Consider the following 24744-nt stretch of genomic DNA (forward strand, 5'->3'; position numbering starts at 1 on the left):
ACGCTCAGGGTGACAGCAGATGCCACAACGACAGGAGATGGATCACTTAACGATTACACTGGGTCAGTAATAACAAGCTGCGGCTACAGTCCAAGAGGAATACACCAATATTCACCACAGCTATATCCACACATTTTTTCCACACCAGCAGTGCAGCCAATGACAGCTCATGCTGGACAAACCCAGTATTCAGGCATGCAGCAGCCAGCAGTCTATGCAGCATATTCTCAAACAGGCCAGCACTACGGATTGCCCACTAATGGAATCAAGACCGAAGGAGGACTACCGCAAGCGCAATCTGCGCTACAGACTGGATGCCTTAGTTACAGCCCAGGATTTGCTGCACCCCAGCCTGGCCAGACGGCATATTCCTATCAGATGCAAGGGTGAAATTGCATCTGGGTTGGGGCGGGGGGATCCCAATACATTTAATTTTACGTGCTTCCCCTCCCCCCACACCCTGCCTCAGAACCCTCCTTGGGGAGGGTTCTGATCCATGCTTTCAGTGGTTTGGTAGAATACACTTTGATTAGACAGCAACAGTAACATTTCTTTCCTAGATAAAGTCTCTGATGGACCATCTGTCCTTGGATCAACTAACAGTTGGACAATATTTACAGCTTTGACACTCACCTGACAAGGCAATAGTGTCTTTACACAGGGACTTCACAATTGACGGCCTACCTCTCAAAGGCCCGCTTTTAATCTGGAGTCCGACCCACGCCAAGCCTGCCTCTGATCACTCACTACTTCTGGGATCACCTGCCGCGACTCCTTTTCTAGCTCATTCCCCAAACCAAAAATTGAACGGTTAGGCAGACATTTCTAAAGGTCAGGTTCACGGAGCCGAAATTCTCCCATCTCAGTGCACCTGACCTGGGAGCGGAAATCTTGACCGCTTTTTTGATTAACCACACTGGGCTTGTTGTCCTTTATTCTATTTGAGTTACAGCTTCACTTACATTTCCTCAAGTACTTTTCACTTTTCTACTGCAAAAGGTATATTTTCTTAGGTTTATTATTTTTATTGAAAAACTAGAATAGTGAAATCATTTCATATGGTATGAATTGTGTAGTGCAGTGGGATGGTAATTTTAAATCAGTTCTGCAGCTTCTGAAATGCCTTTTTCACAGCATGCAAATAGTTCTAAGGCACTCTTTCATATTGATGCACCGAATTAATGAGCCAAATATTTCCATCTTTTTTATTTACAGACTTATGTAATCAGGAAGGATTTGAGATTTAAAATAGGTGAAAAACAGGGGATGTAATTGCAACATTAAACTATAATTACTGGTATAAAACCATTTACAATCTAACAGGAATTCAATTTCTGTTTTCATTTTCTGAGTACAGCTTGTAAAAATAGTTTTTAAAATTGTGTTTTGGCAAAATTGACCACAGATCCAGGTCAGAAAGGAAAGGCAGGGAAAAAAATCCAAAGACGTTTCAAAACAGTTATGAGGCATTTTTTCTTATGCTCTCACTAATGACTGAGAAAGCAAAAATTAACATAATACTTATAGACTGTATAGTTTTAATCAAGAACTTTTGCTACTGCCAAGAATGCTGGGAGAGCCCCCATTTCCATGGTAATGTCCTGTGTGTGCACTTGTGCTCTCTCTCTCCCTCTATACAACTTAAATACACTTTTTGGAATTATCAGCAGATTGCATTTTCATGTTGGCAGTCTTTGGATAGCTTGCAGAAATCTCAACTGAAGCGGCAGTATCACTGGATTACCATGTGGGCCTCCGAGCCACTGAGCCAAGAGTGACACATGAGGAGGAACTGCACTGGGCTTTATTCTTAGTTATGAAGCGTATGAAGGAAAAAGGAGAGTTGGAAAACCCGATTACAAACCCTCAAAAATAAATTCATCAATTGGTTAATATGATTTTCCTGCAAAAGGTGTGAGTGTGCTGAATCAGATGGAAGTTACAGATCACTTGTGGTTTCAGGCTTATTAATGAACCTGGACAATGCTATGTTTGTGCAGCAGCTGCCTTCATTTAATTTGAAGTTTCTTGAATCTGTGTAATTCTGTTGGCCAACCTGTCAGTGAAGTACTGCTTCTAGCAATTTAAGTTATCTGGCAGCCATGTGGCCCATTTATTAGAATGCTTCAAAACTAAGTAGGCACACAGATCTGCCTAACAAATAACAATAAAGTTCCTCATTTGTACTGTGATCTGAAAAGTAGTATTCTTCCATATTGTTCTCTAATTCATCATTTTGAAATACAATTGACTCTTAACATAGATGTATTTTCTCTTCAGGAGGACTGTAATAGCACACATTTGGTGATTCACTGACTTGTGAAGAAAAATCCAATACTTCCCAAGAACAATACGTGCATTTTTCTGAAATAAAAACAAAAAATGTTGGAAATAATCAGCAGCTCAGGCAGTATCTGTGGAGAGAAAGAGGTCATATTTCAGATCTAATGTAAGGTCGTCGACATGAAATGTTGAGATGAGTCTTACGGGGGGGGGGGGGGGGGAGGGCTCGCTCCCCCGCCACCACCAGTAGAAAAATCGTTCGGCATTTTGCCAACTTTTAAAAGGGTAGTCCTCGAGCAGTAATATGATGGGGGTGGCTAAAACAAGGTGAGAATGGGGCTTCTCTCAGGGACAGGAAGTCCTGCCCTCAAGAACTGCTGGCCAATCTTATCAGAACTCAGTAGCGACCTCAGATGGGACTAAAGGGGAGTCTGTAGGAGAAGATCATGGATACCGGACTGAAAGGCAAGTCCAGGGTTTTTGATTGGTAAGAGATTGGGGCCCCCAGTGAGGGGGGTGGGGTTTGGGCTGGAGAGGTGGTGGCATGATCATTGGACTAGTAATCGAAGATCCGCGTAAAGCTCTGAGGACCCGGGTTCGAATCCTGCCAATTTGAATTCCATTAAAAAATTGGAATTAAAAGTCTGACAATGACCATGAAATCATTGTCAACTATCATAAAAACCCATCTGGTTCACGAATGTCCTTCAGGAAAGGAAATCTGCCATCCTTACTTAAATGATCAAGGAAGCCAGCGGTATGAAGGATAAGATTTATTTTACTTTAAACATAAAGTTTGCCCACGGCAATAACTATACCCAATCACAGTCCCCATTAGGACAACCAACATGCCAGTGGCTGCTCGGGCCGACTTTTATGCTTGATTTAACGAGCCTCAGCTAAGTGGACCCACACCCCCTGGAAAGCTCACACTCCACGAGCCTCATGGGGAGATTGGTAATGATTTCACCTTGGGCATTGTGGGGGATATAACACGGCCTCACACGCCCACCCCGCCCCCCCACCCAAGTCTAATGGTTCACCCTCTGCAGTCATCTGAGGAGGCCTTCTGCACCGCTTTGTCCGAGACTGAGCTTCTGCCTGTGGCGCATCTGGGTCGCATGGTACCAGTTGATCGACCACTTTTTCTTGCCGACCTCCGAAGGGCTATTGCCAGAATCTCAACACTGGACACAATATCGTTCATCTGTGCAGACGTCCCTGTGTCCATATCTGAGCCGGAGTCACCTTCCTCCTGTTGGTCCAGTCGATGGGCCACAGTCGGATGGGTTCCCTGGCTGAGGGGTGGTTCCTGGTATCGACACATCTTTGTACTATGGAGGAAACACACGCAGACATGGGGAGAACGTGCAAACTCCACACAGACAGTCACCCAAGGTGGGAATTGAACCTGGGTCCCTGGCGCTATGAGACAACAGTGCTAACCACTGTGCCACCATGCCGCATATGAGGGATGGTACAGGGCAGTTCTGATGTGCTGGATTCGGTTCAGCTTAGTGAGTATGGCAAACTCTGTGCTCGTGAATGGCGTTCCGCTGCCCATCACCAGGAATTCAGGGATCCCATGAGTGCTGAACGAGCACCTCAGCTTCTCGACAGAGGCCCTTGATGTAGTCAAAGTCATTTTATAAGTCGAGTGGGCATCCACAATGTTGAGAAACATGGACCCCATAAAAGGCCTGACGAAATCAGCATGCAGTCTCACCCAAATAAGGGTACTCAAATAAAGGTGTTTATAGTTGCGTATTTCAAGGATGGGGAGTCTAGTTCCACCTGTAAATGGGCATGGCTCATATCCAGCTTTGGAAAGGAACACCCTCCAGGCAGTTTTGCATACAAGTCTTCGACCGTGGGCATTGGATGACAGTCCAGGCAAGAAGCCCTATTCACCATGAGTTTGTAATCTCTTCAGAATTGGACAGGCTTCTCCGGCTTCATAACTGGTAATGCAGGTGGGGCCCACTCCACAAACAGTACTGGTCGTATGATTCCCAGATTCTTTAAGCACTGCAGCTCTGCATCAACTTTGGCGAGTAAATCTGCTACCAATTTAAATGGAGGACTCGTAGCCAGTTATGCCCCAGCAGATTGGGTCCTGGTCCTTGTACCAAGACTAAGGGTTAGGGTTTTCTGCCCGGGTGTCACTAAAGTCACAGTGGTCCCCACAGTGCTCAGCGGTTCACCGTGTAATTGCCAACCTGGCCTTGGTGTCTCACATGGCTAGTGGTAAGATCCCTGTACGAACCCAGCAAAAGGTCTGTTGGCCAACGATGGAGACTATGGCTCCCATGTTCATCTCCATCGCCAGAAGGTGTCCATTCACCTGTAATGTGACACGGATTGGCGTTACTTTTGGGATCTTGATGCAGTTTAGCTGCATCATATTGTCTTTCTCAGGTGCAGCCAAATGCAAGGCCCTGGCTTATGGTGACCTCATTGCCTGCCCTGGGAGGCATTCTCTCCACCGATTCTGGTGGCTCAGACCACTGCATATTCTCCATCCACCCAAGGTTGGGACCCTGTCAGGAGAATCACTTTTTTCCAGTCTTCCTTCAAGATACCATTGGCATGAAAGAAGTACCTCATACCTTCCGTGCGTTGGCCCCACTCTTCCAGGACCGTGTCAAAGGCCTCTAGTTTATCAAATAGCGATATTTCTGAACACTGAATCCTCATATTGCTGCAAGTAATCATCCGGGGTGGCTGGGCGTCTTGAAAACCTAATCCGGGGTCTCCTTTTTCCTTGTCGCCAGTAGGAAGGATAAGATTTATTTTACTTTAAACATAAAGTCTGCCCACGGCAGTAACTATATACAATCACATTCCCATTAGGATAACCAACAAGCTATGCTGATCCCTGCTTGGGCCGGCTTTTATGCACGGTTTAATGAGTCCCAGCTGAGTGGGCCTCCACCTCCTAGCTGGGAAGCTCGTACTCCATGAACTCCAGCAGGTGTACCTGAGCAAGAGACCCTAGCTGTTCAAGTGAAGACAAGCATCCAGCAGAGGGCAGTAGAGCGGAGCTGCTGTTGCGGGAGAAATTTGCATACGGCAGTTGTGCTCACCCTAACTTGAAGGTGGTTTGTGGAGGAGCTGTTGTCAAGTGACACTTAAACCCAAATCACTTCTTCAGTGTTTCCCTCCCTACCCCCTCCTCTAACCAAAAAAAACAACCGCTGTAAAGATCAAGAGGAAGGCTCGAGGGCAGGTAGAAGTAGAAAGAAGTTGAACTGTGACATCACAGCCTGCAGGTAAGGGATTGGGTGGTGACTGGTAAGTAGTTTTTCTTTTATTTTCCCTCAGGTGTTATCATGCGGGGCGCAGAGGTTGCTGAGTGAGTGCTTGCTGAGCAGGGGAGTGAATAACAGGTAAGCTCTTTCTTTTTCTTTTTTTATCTAGAGGGGATGGCAGGGAAGGTAGTACAATGTTCCTCCTGCAGAATGTTTGAGGTGAGGGACGCCGTCAGTGTCCCTGCTGATTTCATCTGTGGGAAGTGCACCCACCTCCAGCTCCTCAGAAATCGTGTTAGGGAATTGGAGCTGGAGCTGGATGAACTTCGGATCATTCGGGAGGCAGAGGTGGTCATAGATAGAAGCTTCAGGGATGTAGTTACTCCGAAGAATAAAAATAGATGGGTGACGGTGAGAGGGGCTGGGAGGAAGCAGTCAGTACAGGGATCCCCTGTGGTCGTTCCCCTTAGTAACAAGTATACCGTTTTGGATACTGTTGGGGGGTGGGGGGGGGACTTACCAGGGGTAAGCCATGGGGTACAGGTCTCTGGCACAGAGTCTGTCCCTGGTGCTCAGAAGGGAAGGGGGGAGAGGAGTAGAGCATTAGTCATTGGAGACTCCATAGTTAGGGGGATAGATAGAAGATTCTGTGGAAACGAGAGAGACTCACGGTTGGTGTGTTGCCTCCCAGGTGCCAGGGTGCGTGATGTCTCGGATCGTGTTTTTGGGATCCTTAACGGGGAGACAGAGCAGCCCCAAGTCGTGGTCCACATAGGTACCAATGACATAGGTAGGAAAAGGGATAGGGATGTAAGGCAAGAATTCAGGGAGCTAGGGTGGAAACTTAGATCTAGGACAGAGTTATTATCTCTGGGTTGTTACCTGTGCCACGTGATAGTGAGACGAGGAATATGGAGAGAGAGGAGTTGAACACATGGCTACAGGGATGGTGCAGGAGGGAGGGTTTCAGATTTCTGGATAATTGGGGCTCATTCTGGGGTCGGTGGGACCTATACAAACGGGATGGTCTACAGCTGGACCAGAGGGGTACAAATATCCTGGGGGGGGAAATTTGCTAATGCTCTTCGGGAGGGTTTAAACTAGTTCAACAGGGGCTTGGGAACCTGAATTGTAGCTCCAGTATACAGGAGGTTGAGAGTAGTGAGGTCATGAGTAAGGTTTCAAAGTTGCAGGAGTGTACCGCAGGCAGGAAGGTGGTTTAAAGTGTGCCTTCTTCAATGCTAGGAGCATCCGGAATAAGGTGGGTGAACCTGCGGCATGGGTTGGTACCTGGGACTTCGATGTGGCCATTTTGGAGACATGGATAGAGCAGGAGCAGGAACAGGAATGGTTGTTGCAGGTGCCGGGGTTTAGATATTTAAGTAAGCTCAGGGAAGGTGGTAAAAGAGGGGGAGGGGTGGCATTGTTAGTCAAGGACAGTATTACAGTGGGAGAAAGGACGTTTGATGAGGACTCGTCTACTGAGGTAGTATGGGCTGAGGTTTAGAAACAGGAAAGGAGAGGTCACCCTGTTAGGGGTTTTCTATAGGCCTCCAAAAAGTTCCAGAGATGTAGAGGAAAGGATTGTAAAGATGATTCTGGATAGGAGCGAAAGCAACAGGGTAGTTGTTATGGGGGACTTTAACTTTCCAAATATTGACTGGAAATGCTATAGTTCGAGTACTTTAGATGGGTCCGTTTTTGTCCAATGTGTGCAGGAGGGTTTCCTGACACAGTATGTAGATAGGACAACGAGAGGCGAGACCATATTGAATTTGGTACTGGGTAATGAACCAGGACAGGTGTTAGATTTGGAGGTAGGTGAGCACTTTGGTGATAGTGACCACAATTCGATTACGTTTACTTTAGTGATGGAAAGGGATAGGTATATACCGCAGGGTAAGAGTTATATCTGGGGGAAAGGCAACTATGATGCAATGAGGCAAGACTTAGGATGCATCGGATGGAGAGGAAAACTGCAGGGGATGGGCACAATGGAAATGTGGAGCTTGTTCAAGGAACAGCTACTGCGTGTCCTTGATAAGTATGTACCTGTCAGGCAGGGAGGAAGTGGTCGAGCAAGGTAACCGTGGTTTACTAAAGCAGTCGAAACACTTGTCAAGCGGAAGAAGGAGGCTTATGTAAAGATGAGACATGACGGTTCAGTTAGGGCGCTCGAGAGTTACAAGTTAGCTAGGAAGGACCTAAAGAGAGAGCTAAGAAGAGCCAGGAGGGGACATGAGAAGTCTTTGGCAGGTAGGATCAAGGATAACCCTAAAGCTTTCTAGATATGTCAGGAATAAACGAATGACTAGGGTAAGAGTAGGGCCAGTCAAGGACAGTAGTGGGAAGTTGTGCTTGGAGTCCAAGGAGATAGGAGAGGTGCTGAATGAATATTTTTCGTCAGCATTCACACAGGAAAAAGACAATGTTGTCGAGGAGAAAACTGAGATTCAGGCTACTAGACTAGAAGGGCTTGAGGTTCATAAGGAGGAGGTGTTAGCAATTCTGGAAAGTGTGAAAATAGATAAGTCCCCAGGGCCGGATGGGATTTATCCTAGGATTCTCTGGGAAGCTAGGGAGGAGATTGCTGAGCCTTTGGCTTTGATCTTTAAGTCATCTTTGTCTATAGGAATAGTGCCAGAAGGCTGGAGAATAGCAAATGTTGTCCCCTTGTTCAAGAAGGGGAGTAGAGACAACCCCGGTAACTATAGACCAGTGAGCCTTACTTCTGTTGTGGGCAAAATCTTGGAAAGGTTTATAAGAGATAGAATGTATAATCATCTGGAAAGGAATAATTTGATTAGAGATAGTCAACACGGTTTTATGAAGTGTAGGTCATGCCTCACAAACCTTATTGAGTTCTTTGAGAAGGTGACCAAACAGGTGGATGAGGGTAAAGCAGTTGATGTGGTGTATATGGATTTCAGTAAAGCGTTTGATAAGGTTCCCCACGGTAGGCTACTGCAGAAAATACGGAGGCATGGGATTCAGGGTGATTTAGCAGTTTGGATCAGAAATTGGCTAGCTGGAAGAAGACTCCAGCGGAGTTTCACATGGATGATCCCAGGAATGGTAGGCCTAACATACGATGAACGTCTGAGGATCCTGGGATTATACTCATTGGAGTTTAGGAGGTTGAGGGGAGATCTAATAGAAACTTACAAGATAATGAATGGCTTAGATAGGGTGGATGTAGGGAAGTTGTTTCCATTAGCAGGGGAGACTAGGACTAGGGGGCACAGCCTTAGAATAAAAGGGAGTCACTTTAGAACAGAGATGAGGAGAAATTTCTTCAGCCAGAGAGTGATGGGTCTGTGGAATTCATTGCCACAGAGGGTGGTGGAGGCCGGGACGTTTTGAGTGTCTTTAAGACAGAAGTTGATAAATTCTTGATTTCTCGAGGAATTAAGGGCTATGGAGAGAGAGCGGGTAAATGGAGTTGAAATCAGCCATGATTGAATGGTGGAGTGGACTCGATGGGCCGAATGGCCTTACTTCCGCTCCTATGTCTTATGGTCTTAAAGGGTGGTGGTTGATGGGAAATGTTCAGACTGGAGTCCAGTTACTAGTGGTGTACCACAAGGATCTGTTTTGGGGCCACTGCTGTTTGTCATTTTTATAAATGACCTGGAGGAGGGTGTAGAAGGATGGGTGAGTAAATTTGCAGATGACACGAAAGTCGGTGGAGTTGTGGACAGTGCGGAAGGATGTTACAAGTTACAGAGGGACATGGATAAGCTGCAGCGCTGGGCTGAGTGGTGGCAAATGGAGTTTAATGCAGAAAAGTGTGAGGTGATTCATTTTGGAAGGAATAACAGGAAGACAGAGTACTAGACTAATGGTAAGATTCTTGGTAATGTGGATGAGCAGAGAGACCTCGGTGTCCATGTACATAGATCCCTGAAAGTAGCCACCCAGGTTGAGAGGGTTGTTAAGAAGGCGTACGGTGTGTTAGCTTTTATTGGTAGAGGGATCGAGTTTCGGAGCCATGAGGTCATGTTGCAGCTGGACAAAATTCTGGTGCGGCCGCATTTGGAGTATTGCGTGCAATTCTGGTCGCCGCATTATAGGAAGGATGTGGAAGCATTGGAAAGGGTGCAGAGGAGATTTACCAGAATGTTGCCTGGTATGGAGGGAAGATCTTATGAGGAAAGGCTGAGGGACTTGAGGCTGTTTTCGTTAGAGAGAAGAAGGTTAAGAGCTGACTTAATTGATGCATACAAGATGATCAGAGGATTGGATAGGGTGGACAGTGAGAGCCTTTTTCCTCGGATGGTGATGTCTCGCACGAGGGGACATAGCTTTACATTGAGGGGAGATAGATATGACAGATGTCAGAGGTAGGTTCTTTACTCAGAGAGTACTAAGGGCATGGAATGCCCTGCCTGCAACAGTAGTGGACTCGCCAACACTAAGGGCATTCAAATGGTTAATAGATAGACATATGGACGAAAAGAGAATAGTGCAGATGGGCTTCAGAATGGTTTCACAGGTTGGCGCAACATCGAGGGCCGAAGGGCCTGTACTGCGCTGTAATGTTCTATGGGGAGATCGATAATGGTCTCCCCATAGGCCTTGTGGGGCTTATGACACTTACCTGTCTGGCCTACACACGACCCCAGACCCACAGCAATGTGGTTGACTCTTAAATGCCCTCTGAAATGGTCTAGCAAGCCACTCAGTACTAGGGCAATTAGGAATGGGTAATGAATGCTAGCCCAGCTAGCTACAACCAAATCCCAGGCAAGAATTTTTAAAAAGACCAGAAGGCACAAATGCCACCCCCACCCCAGCCCCACAAAAGGAAGTGCTCCCCCATTCATTTCCCACCTTTTATCCTGAGTTGAGAAAGTAGCAGGATGACCACTTTTCTGGTATTTCCCTTTCACTATATTATGGCGGTAGAAATGGAATGAGTCCCTTAAGTAGCCTTTAATTGGCAAATTAAGAGCTTACAGGCAGGTGACCTGGCTGACGCTTTACCCACTCACCATAATACAGGACCAGCTCTGGGCTGAACGGGAAGACGGTGAGCTAGCCACCTGCTTTATTTTATCTGGCTGCCTACAAATATGGCAGTGGGGTCCATTCAGTTCCACCTTCGTTCTCTCCACAGAGCTACTTGACAAGCTGAGTATTTCCATTTTATTTTAATTTGAGTTTTCCAGCATCCTCAGTATTTTTCCTTTACATATATAATTCTCACAGTTAATGTACTCATCGAAAGTCCTTTGGCACTGTGTATGTCGTACACAGTGTCATACACTGTGTATGTAAATTTATAGATTTTGTTGGTGAAATGAAGGATATTTTCTGACCATCATGCGATAAGGTCTCAGGATGTAGAATCCTATTGGTTCAGTGAAGCGGAACGCCACGCCATGTGAAAATGAATCTGTAAAATCGAGGAGGAATTTTTCAGCCGTTCTCACCAGCAGGATCTTCCAGTCTCGCCAACAGTGAACCCCCACAGTGGTTTTCCTGGCGATGGCGAGCAGATTCAATGGGAAATCCTATTGTCAGCAATGAGACCGGCCAACGGTGGGCTGCCCTCCACCGTGCCATTGGGAAACATGCCATGGGGGGGTGCGGAAGATCCCCCCCTGCCCTCCATAAAAGTGATCTTCCAACCATAGTAGTGGTGCTGGCCTCAATTGCACCAGGAAAAAGATGTCCATCATGATTCCTTTTCAATTGATACGCAGTGATCCTTGATGGAAAAACTACACAAATTACATAGGGTGAGACAGTAATAGGTGCAACTCTGATGTCACTCAATTGAGTAACTCAGCACCACTTTAGAGTGAATTTGCTTAATGAGAGTAGCACAAAATCCTGCCCATGGACTTTTTCCATTAATGTCAGTAAAGAGATCTGGTTTGTCATCATTCTATCCTTGCTACATTCTCACTGAAAATATAACAATGGGTGGAACCTATGGGGCAATCACCATGTGGGAAGCCCAAAAAGCGAAATGTTCAAAGGCACTCTGTAGCTGACTGAGGGACCCGATATCTGCAAGAGCAGAGACCGCTGAGAACCACCCCTCTGCCTTTGCTGTCAAACCCCTCCCAACCCCCACCTCGTACCCCCATTTCGCCATCACTCTCATATGACCTAGGTCCCTCAGCAATGCTATGCCTCTTCCTGAATGCTACCACCACTTCCTTGGTATTGCTGTCTGCAATGGAAGTTGCTTGATAGTGATTGGCTGCCAGTTTTTGGGCACCAGAATTAACCCCTAGGGGGGTCCTTAATCTGAGGAAGGTCCGCTGCTGGTCACTGCACTTAATACTGCAGTTTTTCCTAAAGGAAGCAATGCAGGACTTTTGCAGGCTCTCCATCCTGCAGACAAGATCACCGTCACCTGCATTAAACACTGCCCCATGTGACTAGCCTACATTTATCAGGCCTTATGCTCTATACACTTTAAGTTTTCTTCTTTTAGCTTTAGACTACCACGTTCATTCAATCAGCTGCCAAGGAAATGATTGAATGTACTTTTTTTATACAGCTGCAGGAAATCAATGGTCCAGTTTCTACAGTGAATGTTTTTAGAACAGCCACTGAAATGATTTATTGCAACTCAAATATATCATAAAAGAGCAGAGACATACTTGATGTATGAAGTATGATTGTATATAGAATTTAATTGAAAGTAAATGAATGACGTGGCAAAATGGGAGCAGTGCAGATTAATGAAGCCTGGATCGCAGGTTTTCTTTGCCTCATGTTCATTGCCATTGTGATTCCTGTTTTCAACATTTTTTCCCGGGACCCATTTTTACCAACTGGCCGACCTTCGGAACCCACGCCAGCCGAACTTCGCGATGCACCATTTTTGCTTACCTTTAATGTGGCAGGTGAGCTTGCTTGGTCCTCGCGATCTCACTTGCATTGTTATTCAGTGTTACATTTCTGCTGTGGACTTCAGCTGATGATTTAAGTTCTCAGTGCATCCTTTGAAAAAAGTCTAGAAGTTCGTCCTCAAATGCGCTATGCTTAGTCTTTAAATACCTTCGAAGTTTTTGAGGGTTTTAATCTCTCATTTGCCAGTACTTCCCTGCATATAACACACACGCTATGGATTCTCCGTCGGCGGGATCCTCTGTTTTGCCGGCATCGCACCCATGCCCGGGGGGTTTCCCGACGGCGTGGGATGGCCATAATGGGAACCCCATTGGCCGGTTGCCAGAACAGAGGATCCTGCTGCTGGCGGGGGCATACCATGCCGGAAAACGGGGCTGATGGGACGGAGAATCCCACTCATGGGCTTTGTAACATGATTTTCATTGGCACAATTAACAAAGCCATACCTCAAGAAATCATATTAATACTGCATTGTCCCTGATTTCAGTTTTTTCTTTGTTGTCTGTACACCAGAGACCTTGGAGCTCTATACAGAGCTTACACTAGAATGGCTTTGTCCTGCTGTGGACTCTCGTAAGCAGCCATCTCCAGCAGATTCAATTGTGAGATCCTAGTCTGTTTGTGTCTCTGGCCCTCCCTTCCTTATAACAAAACGATCCATGTTCAGTTTTTCACAGTACTGTTGCCTTGCTTGCTCGCAGCTACAAAATGGGGGAACCACTCCTCCATGATGTTGCACCAAAAGTACGAACGTACAGGGTGCGCGATGTCAGTGTACGTGCAAGGCGTGTGACCTGCTCTCTGCCATCACCTCTGGCCGGAAGATTGCATCGTCCCATTTAAAAGCTGGTCACGGCCATTGGGATTTCTCCCGCGATCGGGATGCCACGACCGATCACTCTGCGACCCGATGACACCCGCCCGCAACCCACCCATGGATTGCAACCCGCAGTTTGAAAAACCCAATAGTACAGTGGAGTAATCAGACTAGATCCCATAAATGGCTAACTACAATAGTAAGTGATGTCATCGAAGAGAGTGACATATACTCATGTGATGTGAGACTCTGGACCAGTAGACCCTGGGAGACCCCGGGAGAGGACTCCCCCCAGGATTCCCGACGGCCGTTATGCCTCGTGAGATCTAACCAGATCTCGTGAGACATTGTGATCTGGATCCCGCCCATCAGTCTCACAGAGTGAAGTCGACTTAGAAGCTGACTTACCTTTGCCTTCGTCCGATCGAACGGCCACCCGGTATCCACCAGTCTCGCCAATGAGACTCCAGCCAGGTGCCATTTAGTACTGGTCCCCACAAACGGGTTATCGGCCTCTGGCCAGACTGGCACCCTAGCACTGCTGATGCCACCTGGGCGTGCACTGCCGGGGTGCCAGACTGGGAGTGACAAGGTGCCAAGCTGGCAGTGGGCCCACACCGGGGATCGGGCCAAGCGGTGCCCTGTCCTCATGTGCTGGGGTGCTTGGGGCCCAAGAACCCCCCAACAGGTGAGCTGTGGAGGTCCAGGGGTTGCGTCAGGGGGTCATGAGATTGGGGTGCCACGTAAAAATGGCGTCCCGATCCCTTCCTGCCCTGAGGAGCTCTGCTAATCGGAGCTCCTCAGTACAGGAAATGCAGCAAAGTGTGGCCTCAGCGGGGCACTAAAACAAGACAAAATGAAAAAAGAAATGAAAATCGTTTATTATCACAAGTAGGCTTCAAATGAAGTTATGTGAAAAGCCCCTAGTTGCCACATTCCCGCGCCTGTTCGGCGAGGCTGGTACGGGAATTAAACCGTGCTGCTGGTCTGCCTTGGTCTGCTTTAAAAGTCAGCTCTTTAGCCCTGTGCTAAACCAGCCCCTAGTAGTATCATTAGATAGCAGGGTCGTTCCGGGCGCTTAATCCTTGCTAGAACGGTACTTTGTTTTATTTTGGTTAGACCGCGCCCTCTGAGTCAGCCTAAAGTTAAAGGAAAATGAAAGAAAGCCTGGTCAGAATTTTGTAAAAATGTTCTCCATAATCAGTAGCTATGTTAAGGTAAATGTTAGAGTTTTTAGAGCTAGCAGTCTTTGGGAATCACTGAAACATCTCCAACCCAACAACACAACAATATAATTCCCCCTGAAGTTCTGGTGACTTCTACTTGTTCAACGGCTACATACTCCAGTATGTTCAAGAGATCTTTCCCAAACGGTTAGTTTTAATTTGTGAACCAACTCTGTCAATGTCGACAGACTATCACGGTCAATACCAATCTTACCCTCACCCAACAATTAATTGAATAATACACTCTCACCCAACAATTCATTGAATAATACACTCTCACCCAACAATTCATTGAATAATACAGAGTTAAACCAATAACCAACTATAGGAATCAGTAGCTACTAATCTGTCACATCATCAGCCAGTGGGCCCAAGACATGGTTAGAATAAAGTGGAATGACTGCTATACTAATATTTACTTGTAAAAATAAATCACCAAGAAATTAAGAAATGACAAATAAAGAAATTGGTGAACGAAAGGATGCTTTCTGAACATTTATAAGGTTTCAGAATTCAGAACGACACCTCCTCTGGTGAACAAAACAAGTTGATTTGTAAAGGGCCCAACTTAAAATAACTACAACAGCAGATTTGGAGGTTTCATTCTTAACACCATGTCAAATTATTCCATACTCAGTCTCCTAGGAGCTATGTATGTCATCCACTGAAACAATGATCCAAGAGTCAAGTTAGCATACTTGATGGACACATATCTATAACATTAAGGCAGCCTGTTAATTTACAGTTTTATTCAACGTATGAAAGGACATATCTCATCTGACTAGTGAGATGTAAAAACCTCTGACAATGTACAGAGAGTGTTCCTGTGATCTTGTGAGCTTTATAAAAGGGAAACACAAGAGCTGAGTTCTTTTAAATGATGAATCTGGGTTGTTTTAGTAACAGAAAACACTTGCTAGGATTGGAGCAAAGTTAAGCCTGTTCAACTCACTGTAGCAAATCATCTTGACATCTATCTTATAACTAGCTGAATGAATGCTCTTGGCAATACTGTGTGAGATATGTACTTCTTAAAACACAAGTGGAGAGGAAGATTAAAAACAGCAGGAGGAACGAACCTAACAAAGCAGAATTATTCTAATCTTCAATTTCAGATTCAGGAGTTCCTGCCAACACACTGTCACCATGCATAGGTCAGCTCACATAACAACATAGTGTAAACACACTGTTCTCTCCAAAATCATTGATAATTCAGAATACATTCCATTACTGCTTTTTAAAGTTAGAATTCTGGCAAATCAATTCTGCATTATTTAGTTTGTTACAGGTATATATTATGAACATTTTCATGTAGAATTGCAACCGTGAAGTTACAGAGAAAGCACTTCACTTCAGCCCCTGCTTTCTGGTGACTCCTACTCGTCCAATGGCTACATACTCCAGTATGTTCAAGTGGTCTTTCCCAAACGGTCAGTTTTCATTTGTGAATCAACTCTGTCAATGTCGACAGACTTTCATAGTCAAGCCCAATATTACCCTCACCCAAAAATCCACACAGCCAGTCTGTCGAGCTTGGGGGTCACTTAACCGAGATCATGCAAGCATCGAAATACTAACAATTCAGCCCCTTCTTACTTGTACTAAATATGGCTTAATTTTAAAAGTTATGTTTTCCTGCCTTCTTCCAAAACATACCTTTTTCTGCCTTCTTCTGAAATCTTTTCATATTATTTTTCTCCAAGTAATTATCCAGTATCTTTCTGATGATAGTCAGCACCCATCCCCACTTGTTACAAACCATTCCACAGTAACTATTTGTATGAAATATGTTTTTCTAATTGACTCTTTATATATGTAACTTATCTCACCTTCAATGTAAATAATCTACCTACATTTACTTTTTATATTCCCTTTAGCATTTCTTGTTTAAAATAAATTTAGAGTGCCCAATTCATTTTTCCAATTAAGGGGCAATTTAGCTTGGCCAATCCACCTAGCCTGCACTTCTTTTGGGTTGTGGGGGTGAAACCCACACAAACATGTGGAGAACGTGCAAACACCACACGAACAGTGACCCAGAGATGGGAGCAAACCTGGGACCTCGACACATTGAGGCTGCAGTTCGACTAACTGCGCCACTGTGCCCCTTTAGCATTTCTAACACCTTTTGCAATTCTTTCAAACTCCCTTTGCCCTAGCCATACCTTGCAACTTAGATCCATTATCACTAGGATCATCCTGGTAAATCAATGCTGCACTTTTTCCAGGGTTATTATATTCTTTGTTTGTCAATTCAATTCCTTTGTATATAAATTTCAAAATTCCATTTGCTTCTGTAAGGCAATTTTTTCTACCTATCCATTCATTTTTCAGGGTTTATGTATCTTCACACCTAGATAGATCCCTTTGGTCCTGCACCACAATGAGAAATGTAACATTTAAAGTATATTTTCCACTCTTTATTCTTGCTCACAAAATGCATTACCTGATCAATAGCAAAATCCACTTACTACCTAGAGATACTGTAGCCAATTAGCACCCAGCTGCTGCTCAGCCTTAGAACAAGCTGAAGAACAAGCCTGAAGAACTTATGGTCTCTATGGCTTAGTACCATATCATGTAGCCATTAGCAATTGACCCACTTGAGCAGCTGGCTAAAATCAATTTGAATCTGCTTAAGTTGACGAAACTAGTAGTTGTATTACAATGGAGCGCTATATCCCCAAATTGTGACCATATGTGTAAACAATCTCATGATCTGAAGGATATCTAACTATCTGTTGAACTTGAATGAGGTTACTGTGGTATGAAAGAGTACATTTTTATGAGATGGTATACCTTCATGAAGCAGCATGCTCCATTCTAAACTAAAATCATCATCACTGGGCTTCGGCAGAATTCAAATAAAAAACAATCAATAGCTTTTCCTTTTTCAAATTCCTTTTTTAAAGATTGAATATATTATTTAATAAAACAACAGAGTTCAAGTAATACTATAGACACTGGAAGGAATTACCAGAAGACAATGCATGCAAACATGCTCTCATGAATCCAGGTTTCAACGCATACCAAGTCTGTTAAGGCAAGCAATGGATATTGGGACTCTGCACTTCCAATTGGTGTTATGTTCAACAAACCAGTTGACAACCAAACCCACACTGCAGTAAATGCCAATCATTATGTCATGTAGCAGGTTATGTCAACTGGATTCACATTCTTTAAATTGGTTTGTTGTCTACAGCAGAGTCTGAATTTACTGCACTGGATGGTAGTCTTTGGCAATTAGTCTAGCATTCACTAATCTGACCAGTTTAAAAAAAAATACTCATGGGGTGTGGATGCCACTGCTATGTATTGCCCATCCCTACTTGTCTTTCAGAAAGTGGTCATAAGCCACCTTCTTGAAAATTGAGTGGCTTACTAAGCCATGTCAGAGAGCATTTAACAGTCAACCACATTGTTTTGGATCTGAAATCACAGACAGACCAGTCCAGATAAGGGCGGCAGTTATTTTCCCTAAAAGACATCAGTGAACTTAATCAGTTTTTTAATGACAATCTGGTAGTTACATGGCCACCATTACCGACATGAGCTTTTAATTCTAAATGTATTTAATTAAATGAATTTAAATTCCCCAACTGCAATGGTGGGATTTGAACTTATGTTCCCAGGTCTCTGGATTGCTAGTCCCAGAACATAACCACCATGCCACCATTCCTGATAACTGATTATTACAACTGAGCCTACATTCACTATGCTGAATGGCAATCTAATCAATTGAGACTGCATTTATTTCTACATTTGTCATTAAATGGGAGCTTTACTAGCAAGAGCTTATCGCTAATTGCCCTTGAGAAGTTAGCAAACTGCCTTTTTGAATCACTGCGGTCCATGTGGTGTAGGTACACCCACAGTGCTGTTAGAAAAAGTGTTCCAGGATTTGACTCAGCAAGTGGTTATAGTTCCAAGCCACAATTCTAAGTATGGCTTGGAATTCCTAACCACTAATCTTTATCATTTTTTCAACAGTGCCAATGTCCAAGTACACTTGGCCATCATCATCCAACATTCTCAAATGAAATAATATAAGTAAAAAAGAAGCATTTAGTTTTTGTAAGATCAATTAATGTTTGGAAATGTCATCATTATCCAGTACATGACACACTGACCTATCTGATTATTTCTTACCTTCTTACGCACCTGTTGCTGTTTGGCAGAGTGTGCTTTGACATGCTTCCTCAGTGAGCTTGGATCAGTGTAGCGCTTTGTGCACCCTGGGATCTGACAAGCATATGGTTTCTGTAAAGGTTTAAGACAGGGAAAAGTTTTACACTTTGAAATAGCTGCTGAATCACGTTAAGACAATTCTGCACTGACTGTGTCTACATGTGATCCTTCTGCTATGGGATGATGAATTATTATTTCCTGTGCGCAAGCACGTTCAAACCAGAATGCAGTTACTAAATGTAGAAATTCCTCTTTTTAGGATACTTCACTTAAAGAGCTCAGTCCTGGCAATTGACCAGTGTAACATGGTGTCAGATGATAGCCATGCGCCTGGATTTGATTCAAAATCGGAAAATAGCTTTTGCAACTGTAGCTGTTGATAATTATTACTGGTGGCCAATTGCCTAACTATCGGAGCTGTAAATATAGAACATTTGACTGCAATAACTTATAAATGGTTATATTTATATCTTCCACTTTTAAGGAGAATATGAATTTTAAATTAATGAATTTAATTTAAAAGTGGGTTTTTTTCTGATAGTCCAGTTTTATGTATCATGTGATGTGAGGAATCCTTACCATTACATTATTACAAGTTGAATGGTGTAATTTGCTAGGGTGTGTTTAGGTAAGCTCATGAGACCAGTCTAACAAGTAGTCTCACAATGCAGGATGACTGGACCGCTTTCTGGAATTTTTAAAACTTCATTTAACTTTCCGATCTCATTGGTGCAACGGCTACATTGTCTGTGGGCCGAGAGTTAATCAGCTCTACATAGAAACAGACGTAGAAAATAGAAGCATGAGGAGGCCATTCGGCCTGCTCCACCATTCATCAAGTTCAATACTCTGATCCCGCCTCCCCCCCCATAAACCTTGATTCCTTTAGCCCCAAGTGCTATGTCTAATTCCTTCTTGAACTTAAACAACCTTTTGGCCTCAACGACATTCTGTGGTAGTGAATTCCACAGATTCAACACTCTCTGGGTGAAGAAATTTCTCCTCACCTCAGTCTTGAAGTGGTTTACCGCTTACCCTCAAACTATGACCCCTACTTCTGGACTCCCCCACCATTGGGAACATTCTTTCTAAATCTACCGTGTCTAACCCTGTTAGAATTTGATAAGTTTCTATGAGACCCCTCTCACTTTTCTATCCCAGGAATCAGCCTGGTAAATCTTCACTGCACTCCCTCACAGCAAGAACATCCTTCCTCAGATAAGGATACCAAAACTGCGCACAATATTCCAGATATCACCTCACCTATGCCCTATACAATTGCAGTAAAATATCACTATTCCTATACTCAAATCATGTGGCTATGAAGGCCAACATACTATTTGCCTTCTTTACTGCCTGTTGTACTTGTGCGCTTTCAGCGACTGATGCACGAGGACACCAAGGTCTCGCTGAAAATCCACCTCTCTCAATTTGCAACCATTCAAATCATAATCTGCCTTCCAATTTTTGCGACCAAAGTGGATAACCTCACATTTATCCATGTTTTACTGCATCTGCCATGCATATGTCCACTCACTCAGCTGCCAAATTTCACTGAAGCATCTGAATCCTCCTCGCAGCTCACCCTCCCACCCAACTTTGTATCATCTGCAGATTTGGAGATAATACATTTAGTTCCCTTATCCAAATCATTAATATACAATGCAAACAGTTGGGGTCCTAGCACAGATCCCTGAGGTACCTCAGAAAAAGACCCATTTATTCCAACTTTTTGCTTCCTGCCTGCTAACCAGCTTTCTATCTATCTCAACACACTATCCTAGCTCTGATCTGGTTCCTCATGCCTATCAGTATATCCAACAGCATAGTAAGTTTGCATTGAGGGCTGGCACATTTAAATACAATGTATTGTCGTAAAGTGAAAAGCTTTTCAGGCACATGTATGAACACTTCAACAGGGTACTTTTTTGTCTGTCACATTGACAGTAATCTAGGACAGCACATTATTCCCCCATCAGGTAGTCACGCTGGTGATTTCAATGAATGAAAATCGTGTGGACTCTATAATGGGCAAGCAATGTGCATCCCAGATTATTGTCAATGTGAAGACAAAGATTTACCACATTATGTACCAGATTTGTCTCTATTATCTTCTACTGAAATCATTGAATGAGTGGTACCTGGGCTCTGAAGACAGAGATTCCTTGGCAAAGGAAGGAAAGCACAAAGAAGAGAAGGAAGAATTAAAAGTTTTACGCTTGTGCAGTACAGACATATACACAGTACAAACATCAACACTTGAATATTACAACATAAGGTGAAGTAATATCTTCTGTAACCCATGACAAATGTTTGTAAATTCAAACAGGTTCAGCATCTGTTTTACTTTATGTAATTATAATTCCTCCAACAATCGTAAACACATGTTTTATATATTACCTGGCTCGATTATGTAAACTATCGTACAGTTTTGTTGGCAAACGTTTCCTATCAGTTTTAACTCCAGCTCTTGGTTGAGTGTAAATCAATGTCTTCTAATGGCCTGAGTAGCCATTCTTCGTATGTGCCTAGCCAAGTGTACATTTGGTACTACAGCGAATCCTTTTTCTGCCATTATTTGATATTTACATTGAAGACCTTTCCAACAGGAATCAGTGGACCTGAATTCTATCCATTTCCCTAGACAGGAAAACTAGGGCAATATTGCTGCTTCCATAAGTATTTCTGCCAAGATTAGTGAACTCATGACAGATAAGATATTGCAACTGGGTCCTTGCTGGCATGTGTGCTGCATCCCAGGAGTGAATTTACTGACTTAAATGGTGGGGCCACATTTTACATTCTTAAAATTGATGATGGTAAAGGTGCAGAACACAAATAATGTGAAGTAACAAATAGCAAGTTTTTTTAAATGTTGGGGCAATCTAACCGAACTGGAGCAGAGTCCCCTGACAAGGGTATTTAGTCAGGCGCTTGCAGTGCCGAGAAACATCACACTATCTATCGGGACTCTGGTTCCATTGGGGGGCCTCAGCTGGGAACTCTCCAATGAAGCGGCACTAGTCCCGTTTCCAACACTGAGGGTCCACTCAAACACTCCCAAAACTCCATAAGAGGGTCCTCGGGGCCCCACCGCACATGCACAGGGCACCCCCGGGCCCTATCCCCAGCATGGAAAAATGCAAGCTTGGCACCTTGGAGGTGCCAGGCTGGCACCCAGTTGGCAGTGCCAGGCTGGCAGTGCCAGCGTGCCCAGATGGCACCCGCAGTACCAGGAAGCCTCACCGATGAGAGGGAAAGCACCTGGGGGCCTCCAATCCCCTGGAGACCCCCATGGGTGCCATTCCGTCTGGTCCCCATTTGTGGAGACCAGTGCTGAACGGCGCTTGCCCAAGGTCTCCAAGGCGAAGGGGCTAGATCTCAATGCTTCGGGTAGATCAGGGGAGAGCATATTAAAGTGAGACTAGCTGTCTCACTCTAATATGCAGATTTGCAAGATAGTAATCACTTCAGATCATGACATCTCACCAGATCACGTTAGATCTCATGAGGCATGGCAAGCCAAATGGATCCTGGAAGAGGGATCTCCCAGCATCTACTGTCCGCGCCGCCTTTTGGGTGCAACACAACCTGTAGATCACACCTATTAAAGAATTCATAGATAACACACCTTTTTAATAATCTTAATAATCTTTATTGTCATACGTAGGCTTACATTAACTGTGAAAAGCCCCTAGTCGCCACATTCTGGCTCCTGGTCGGGTACACAGAGGGAGAATGTCCAAGTTACGTAAAAGCACGTCTTTCGGGAACAGCACCTCTTTCGGGACTTGTGGGAGGAAATCGGAGCACCCGGAGGAAACCCACGCAGACACGAGGCGAATGTGCAGACTCCGCACAAACGGTGACTCAAGCCGGGAATCGAACATGGGACCCTGGTGCCGTGAAGCAACAGTCCTAACCAATGTGCTACTATGCCGTCCACAACACAGCGCAGATTCCGATGACATGGTCCGCTCAAAGATATTCGAGATCTTCTCTCCCGCAACCCTCACCAACCGTAAGATTTCCTTCAACAGGGAGGGTTACGGTGATAAGGTAAAAGTAGGGCAAGCCCCACCAACTAACTCGCACAATTGAAAGTATCGGAACAGGTGTTCCCTGATTGTTGGAATTTTGCCGAAAACTCTTCCATTTTGGCAAACCGCCCCCCATAAACAGGTCTCTAAAATACTCGAGCTCCTTCTCTTCCCATATCTCAAAAGTCAAATCCATACCTGATGGTGCAAACAATAATGACATGGCACTCAGCTTGTAATTTTGTCTGAGCTGCCTCCATATCTTCAGATTAGAAATCACCACCGGGTTTGAGATGTACTTCTGGAGAGAATGGGAGTGACGCCATCACTAGAACTCAGAGGCAAGATCGCTTACATGAACGTGCCTCCATCCTTCCCCATATGGTATCCGATTCGCTAAACCACCAGAAACCTTCTCCACATTGGCCACCCAGTAATACATGAGGAAATTGGGTAGTGCCAAGCACCCCCCTACTGCCAGCCCCTCTGGAGGTCCGCCCTGTGAATTCATGGTGCCTTACCCACCCACATGAAGGAATCCACTAGCTTGTTCACCTTTGCAAAGAACGATTTGGCGCGAAAAATAAAGGTGGCATTGAAACAAAAATAGAAACCTCGGCAGAATACTCATCTTGATCGTCTGGACGGGAGGCTACCCCACCTCTTCAAATTGGATTCCACCCTACCCAATAGACTTGTAAAGTTTAACCTATGAAGCCTAGACCAATCATGTGCACTTTGCAAGCCAGATACTGGAAGCTACCTCTGGCCTGGCGGAAGGGTAATATCTCCAGATTTGCTCTCCTCCCTGGGGAATTAACCAGAAAATATTCACTGTTTCCCAGGTTTGACTTAAAACCTGAGGAGGAACCAAAGCTCCTCAGCAGCTTCATAATCTTATCTGTAGAGGAGACCGGATTCCTCCCCCCCCCCCACCAATTTATCCAATGGAAGACTTCAGTGCTATCACCAGAGATTCTATCACCAGGGCAAAAAGGAGTAGCAACAATGGACACCCCTGTCTTGTACCCCTGTTCAGTGGGAAGTATCCCAAATTTGTGCATTAGTGCAAACACTAGGCATGGAGGCCCTCTACACCCATTAAATAAACTTCTGCCCGAATCCAAACCTCCCAAGAACCTCAATGAGGTACTCCCACTCCAATCCATCGAATGCTTTCTCTGCATCCATAGATATAATCGCCTCCGGCTCATAGTCATTGGCCCATGCTTGGACCGGTCGAGCCCGAGGTCGGGGAGGGTGTTGGCAGTGAAGGAACTGAAGGGATTCATGGAGCGCATGGAAGGGGTGGACCCATGGAGGTTTGGGAGGCTGAGGGCGAAGGAGTACTCCTACTTCTCCCATGTGCACAGGGTGTAAGAGTGTACTCTCGGATTGATTTTTTCATGGTGGGCAAGATATTATTGGCAGGGGTGGTCGACTCGGGGTACTCAGCGATCGTGGTTTCAGACCACACGCCGCATTGGGTGATCTTACAAGTGGACGAGGGGGCATCACCCGCAGTGGAGGCTGGACGTAAGGTTGTTAGCGGATGAGGAGGTGATTGAGCGGGTGAGGGCCGCCATCCCGGGGTGCATGGAGCTAAACGATACAGGTGAGGTCTCAGCCGCCACGCTATGGATGGAGGTGCTCAAGGCAGTAGTTACGGGGGAGTTCATATCGATCCGGGCGCATAGGGAGAAGGAGGAGCGAGCAGAGATTTCAAGGTTGATGGATGAGATTCTGCGGGAGCACAGGAGGTACTCGGTGGCCCCGAGGCAGAATTGTTGAAGGAGACACAGAAGCTCCAAATGTTGTTTGGGCTGGTGATGACGGGGAAGGCAGTAGGGCAGCTGCGGAGGGCTAGAGAGGCAGTGTATGAGTACGGGGAGCAGGCAAGTAGGATGCTGGCCCACCAACTCAGGAAGCAGGAGGCAGCGAGGGAGATTAGAGGGGTGAAGGACAGGAGGGGTAGAGTGGTACTGGATGTGGTGGGGGTGAATGGGTATTTGAGAAGTTTCACAGGAGGCTTTATGAATGGGGAGGGAATGCAGCAATTCCTAGAT

General features: G+C 45.0%; 1 protein-coding gene across 1 annotated transcript in view; it reads right to left on the bottom strand.

Annotated features, from left to right (window-relative positions):
• The window catches only part of glis1a (GLIS family zinc finger 1a), a 587387-nt gene that overhangs the window by 136964 nt on the left and 425679 nt on the right, over positions 1–24744 (bottom strand). Inside the window, exon 6 of the mRNA XM_072511301.1 lies at positions 18600–18710. Within this exon, the coding sequence (XP_072367402.1) occupies positions 18600–18710 (111 nt within the window). The remainder of the gene's footprint in view (positions 1–18599; positions 18711–24744) is intronic.

This window comes from Scyliorhinus torazame, chromosome 7, assembly GCF_047496885.1.
Source record: "Scyliorhinus torazame isolate Kashiwa2021f chromosome 7, sScyTor2.1, whole genome shotgun sequence".
NCBI classification, from domain to species: domain Eukaryota; kingdom Metazoa; phylum Chordata; class Chondrichthyes; order Carcharhiniformes; family Scyliorhinidae; genus Scyliorhinus; species Scyliorhinus torazame.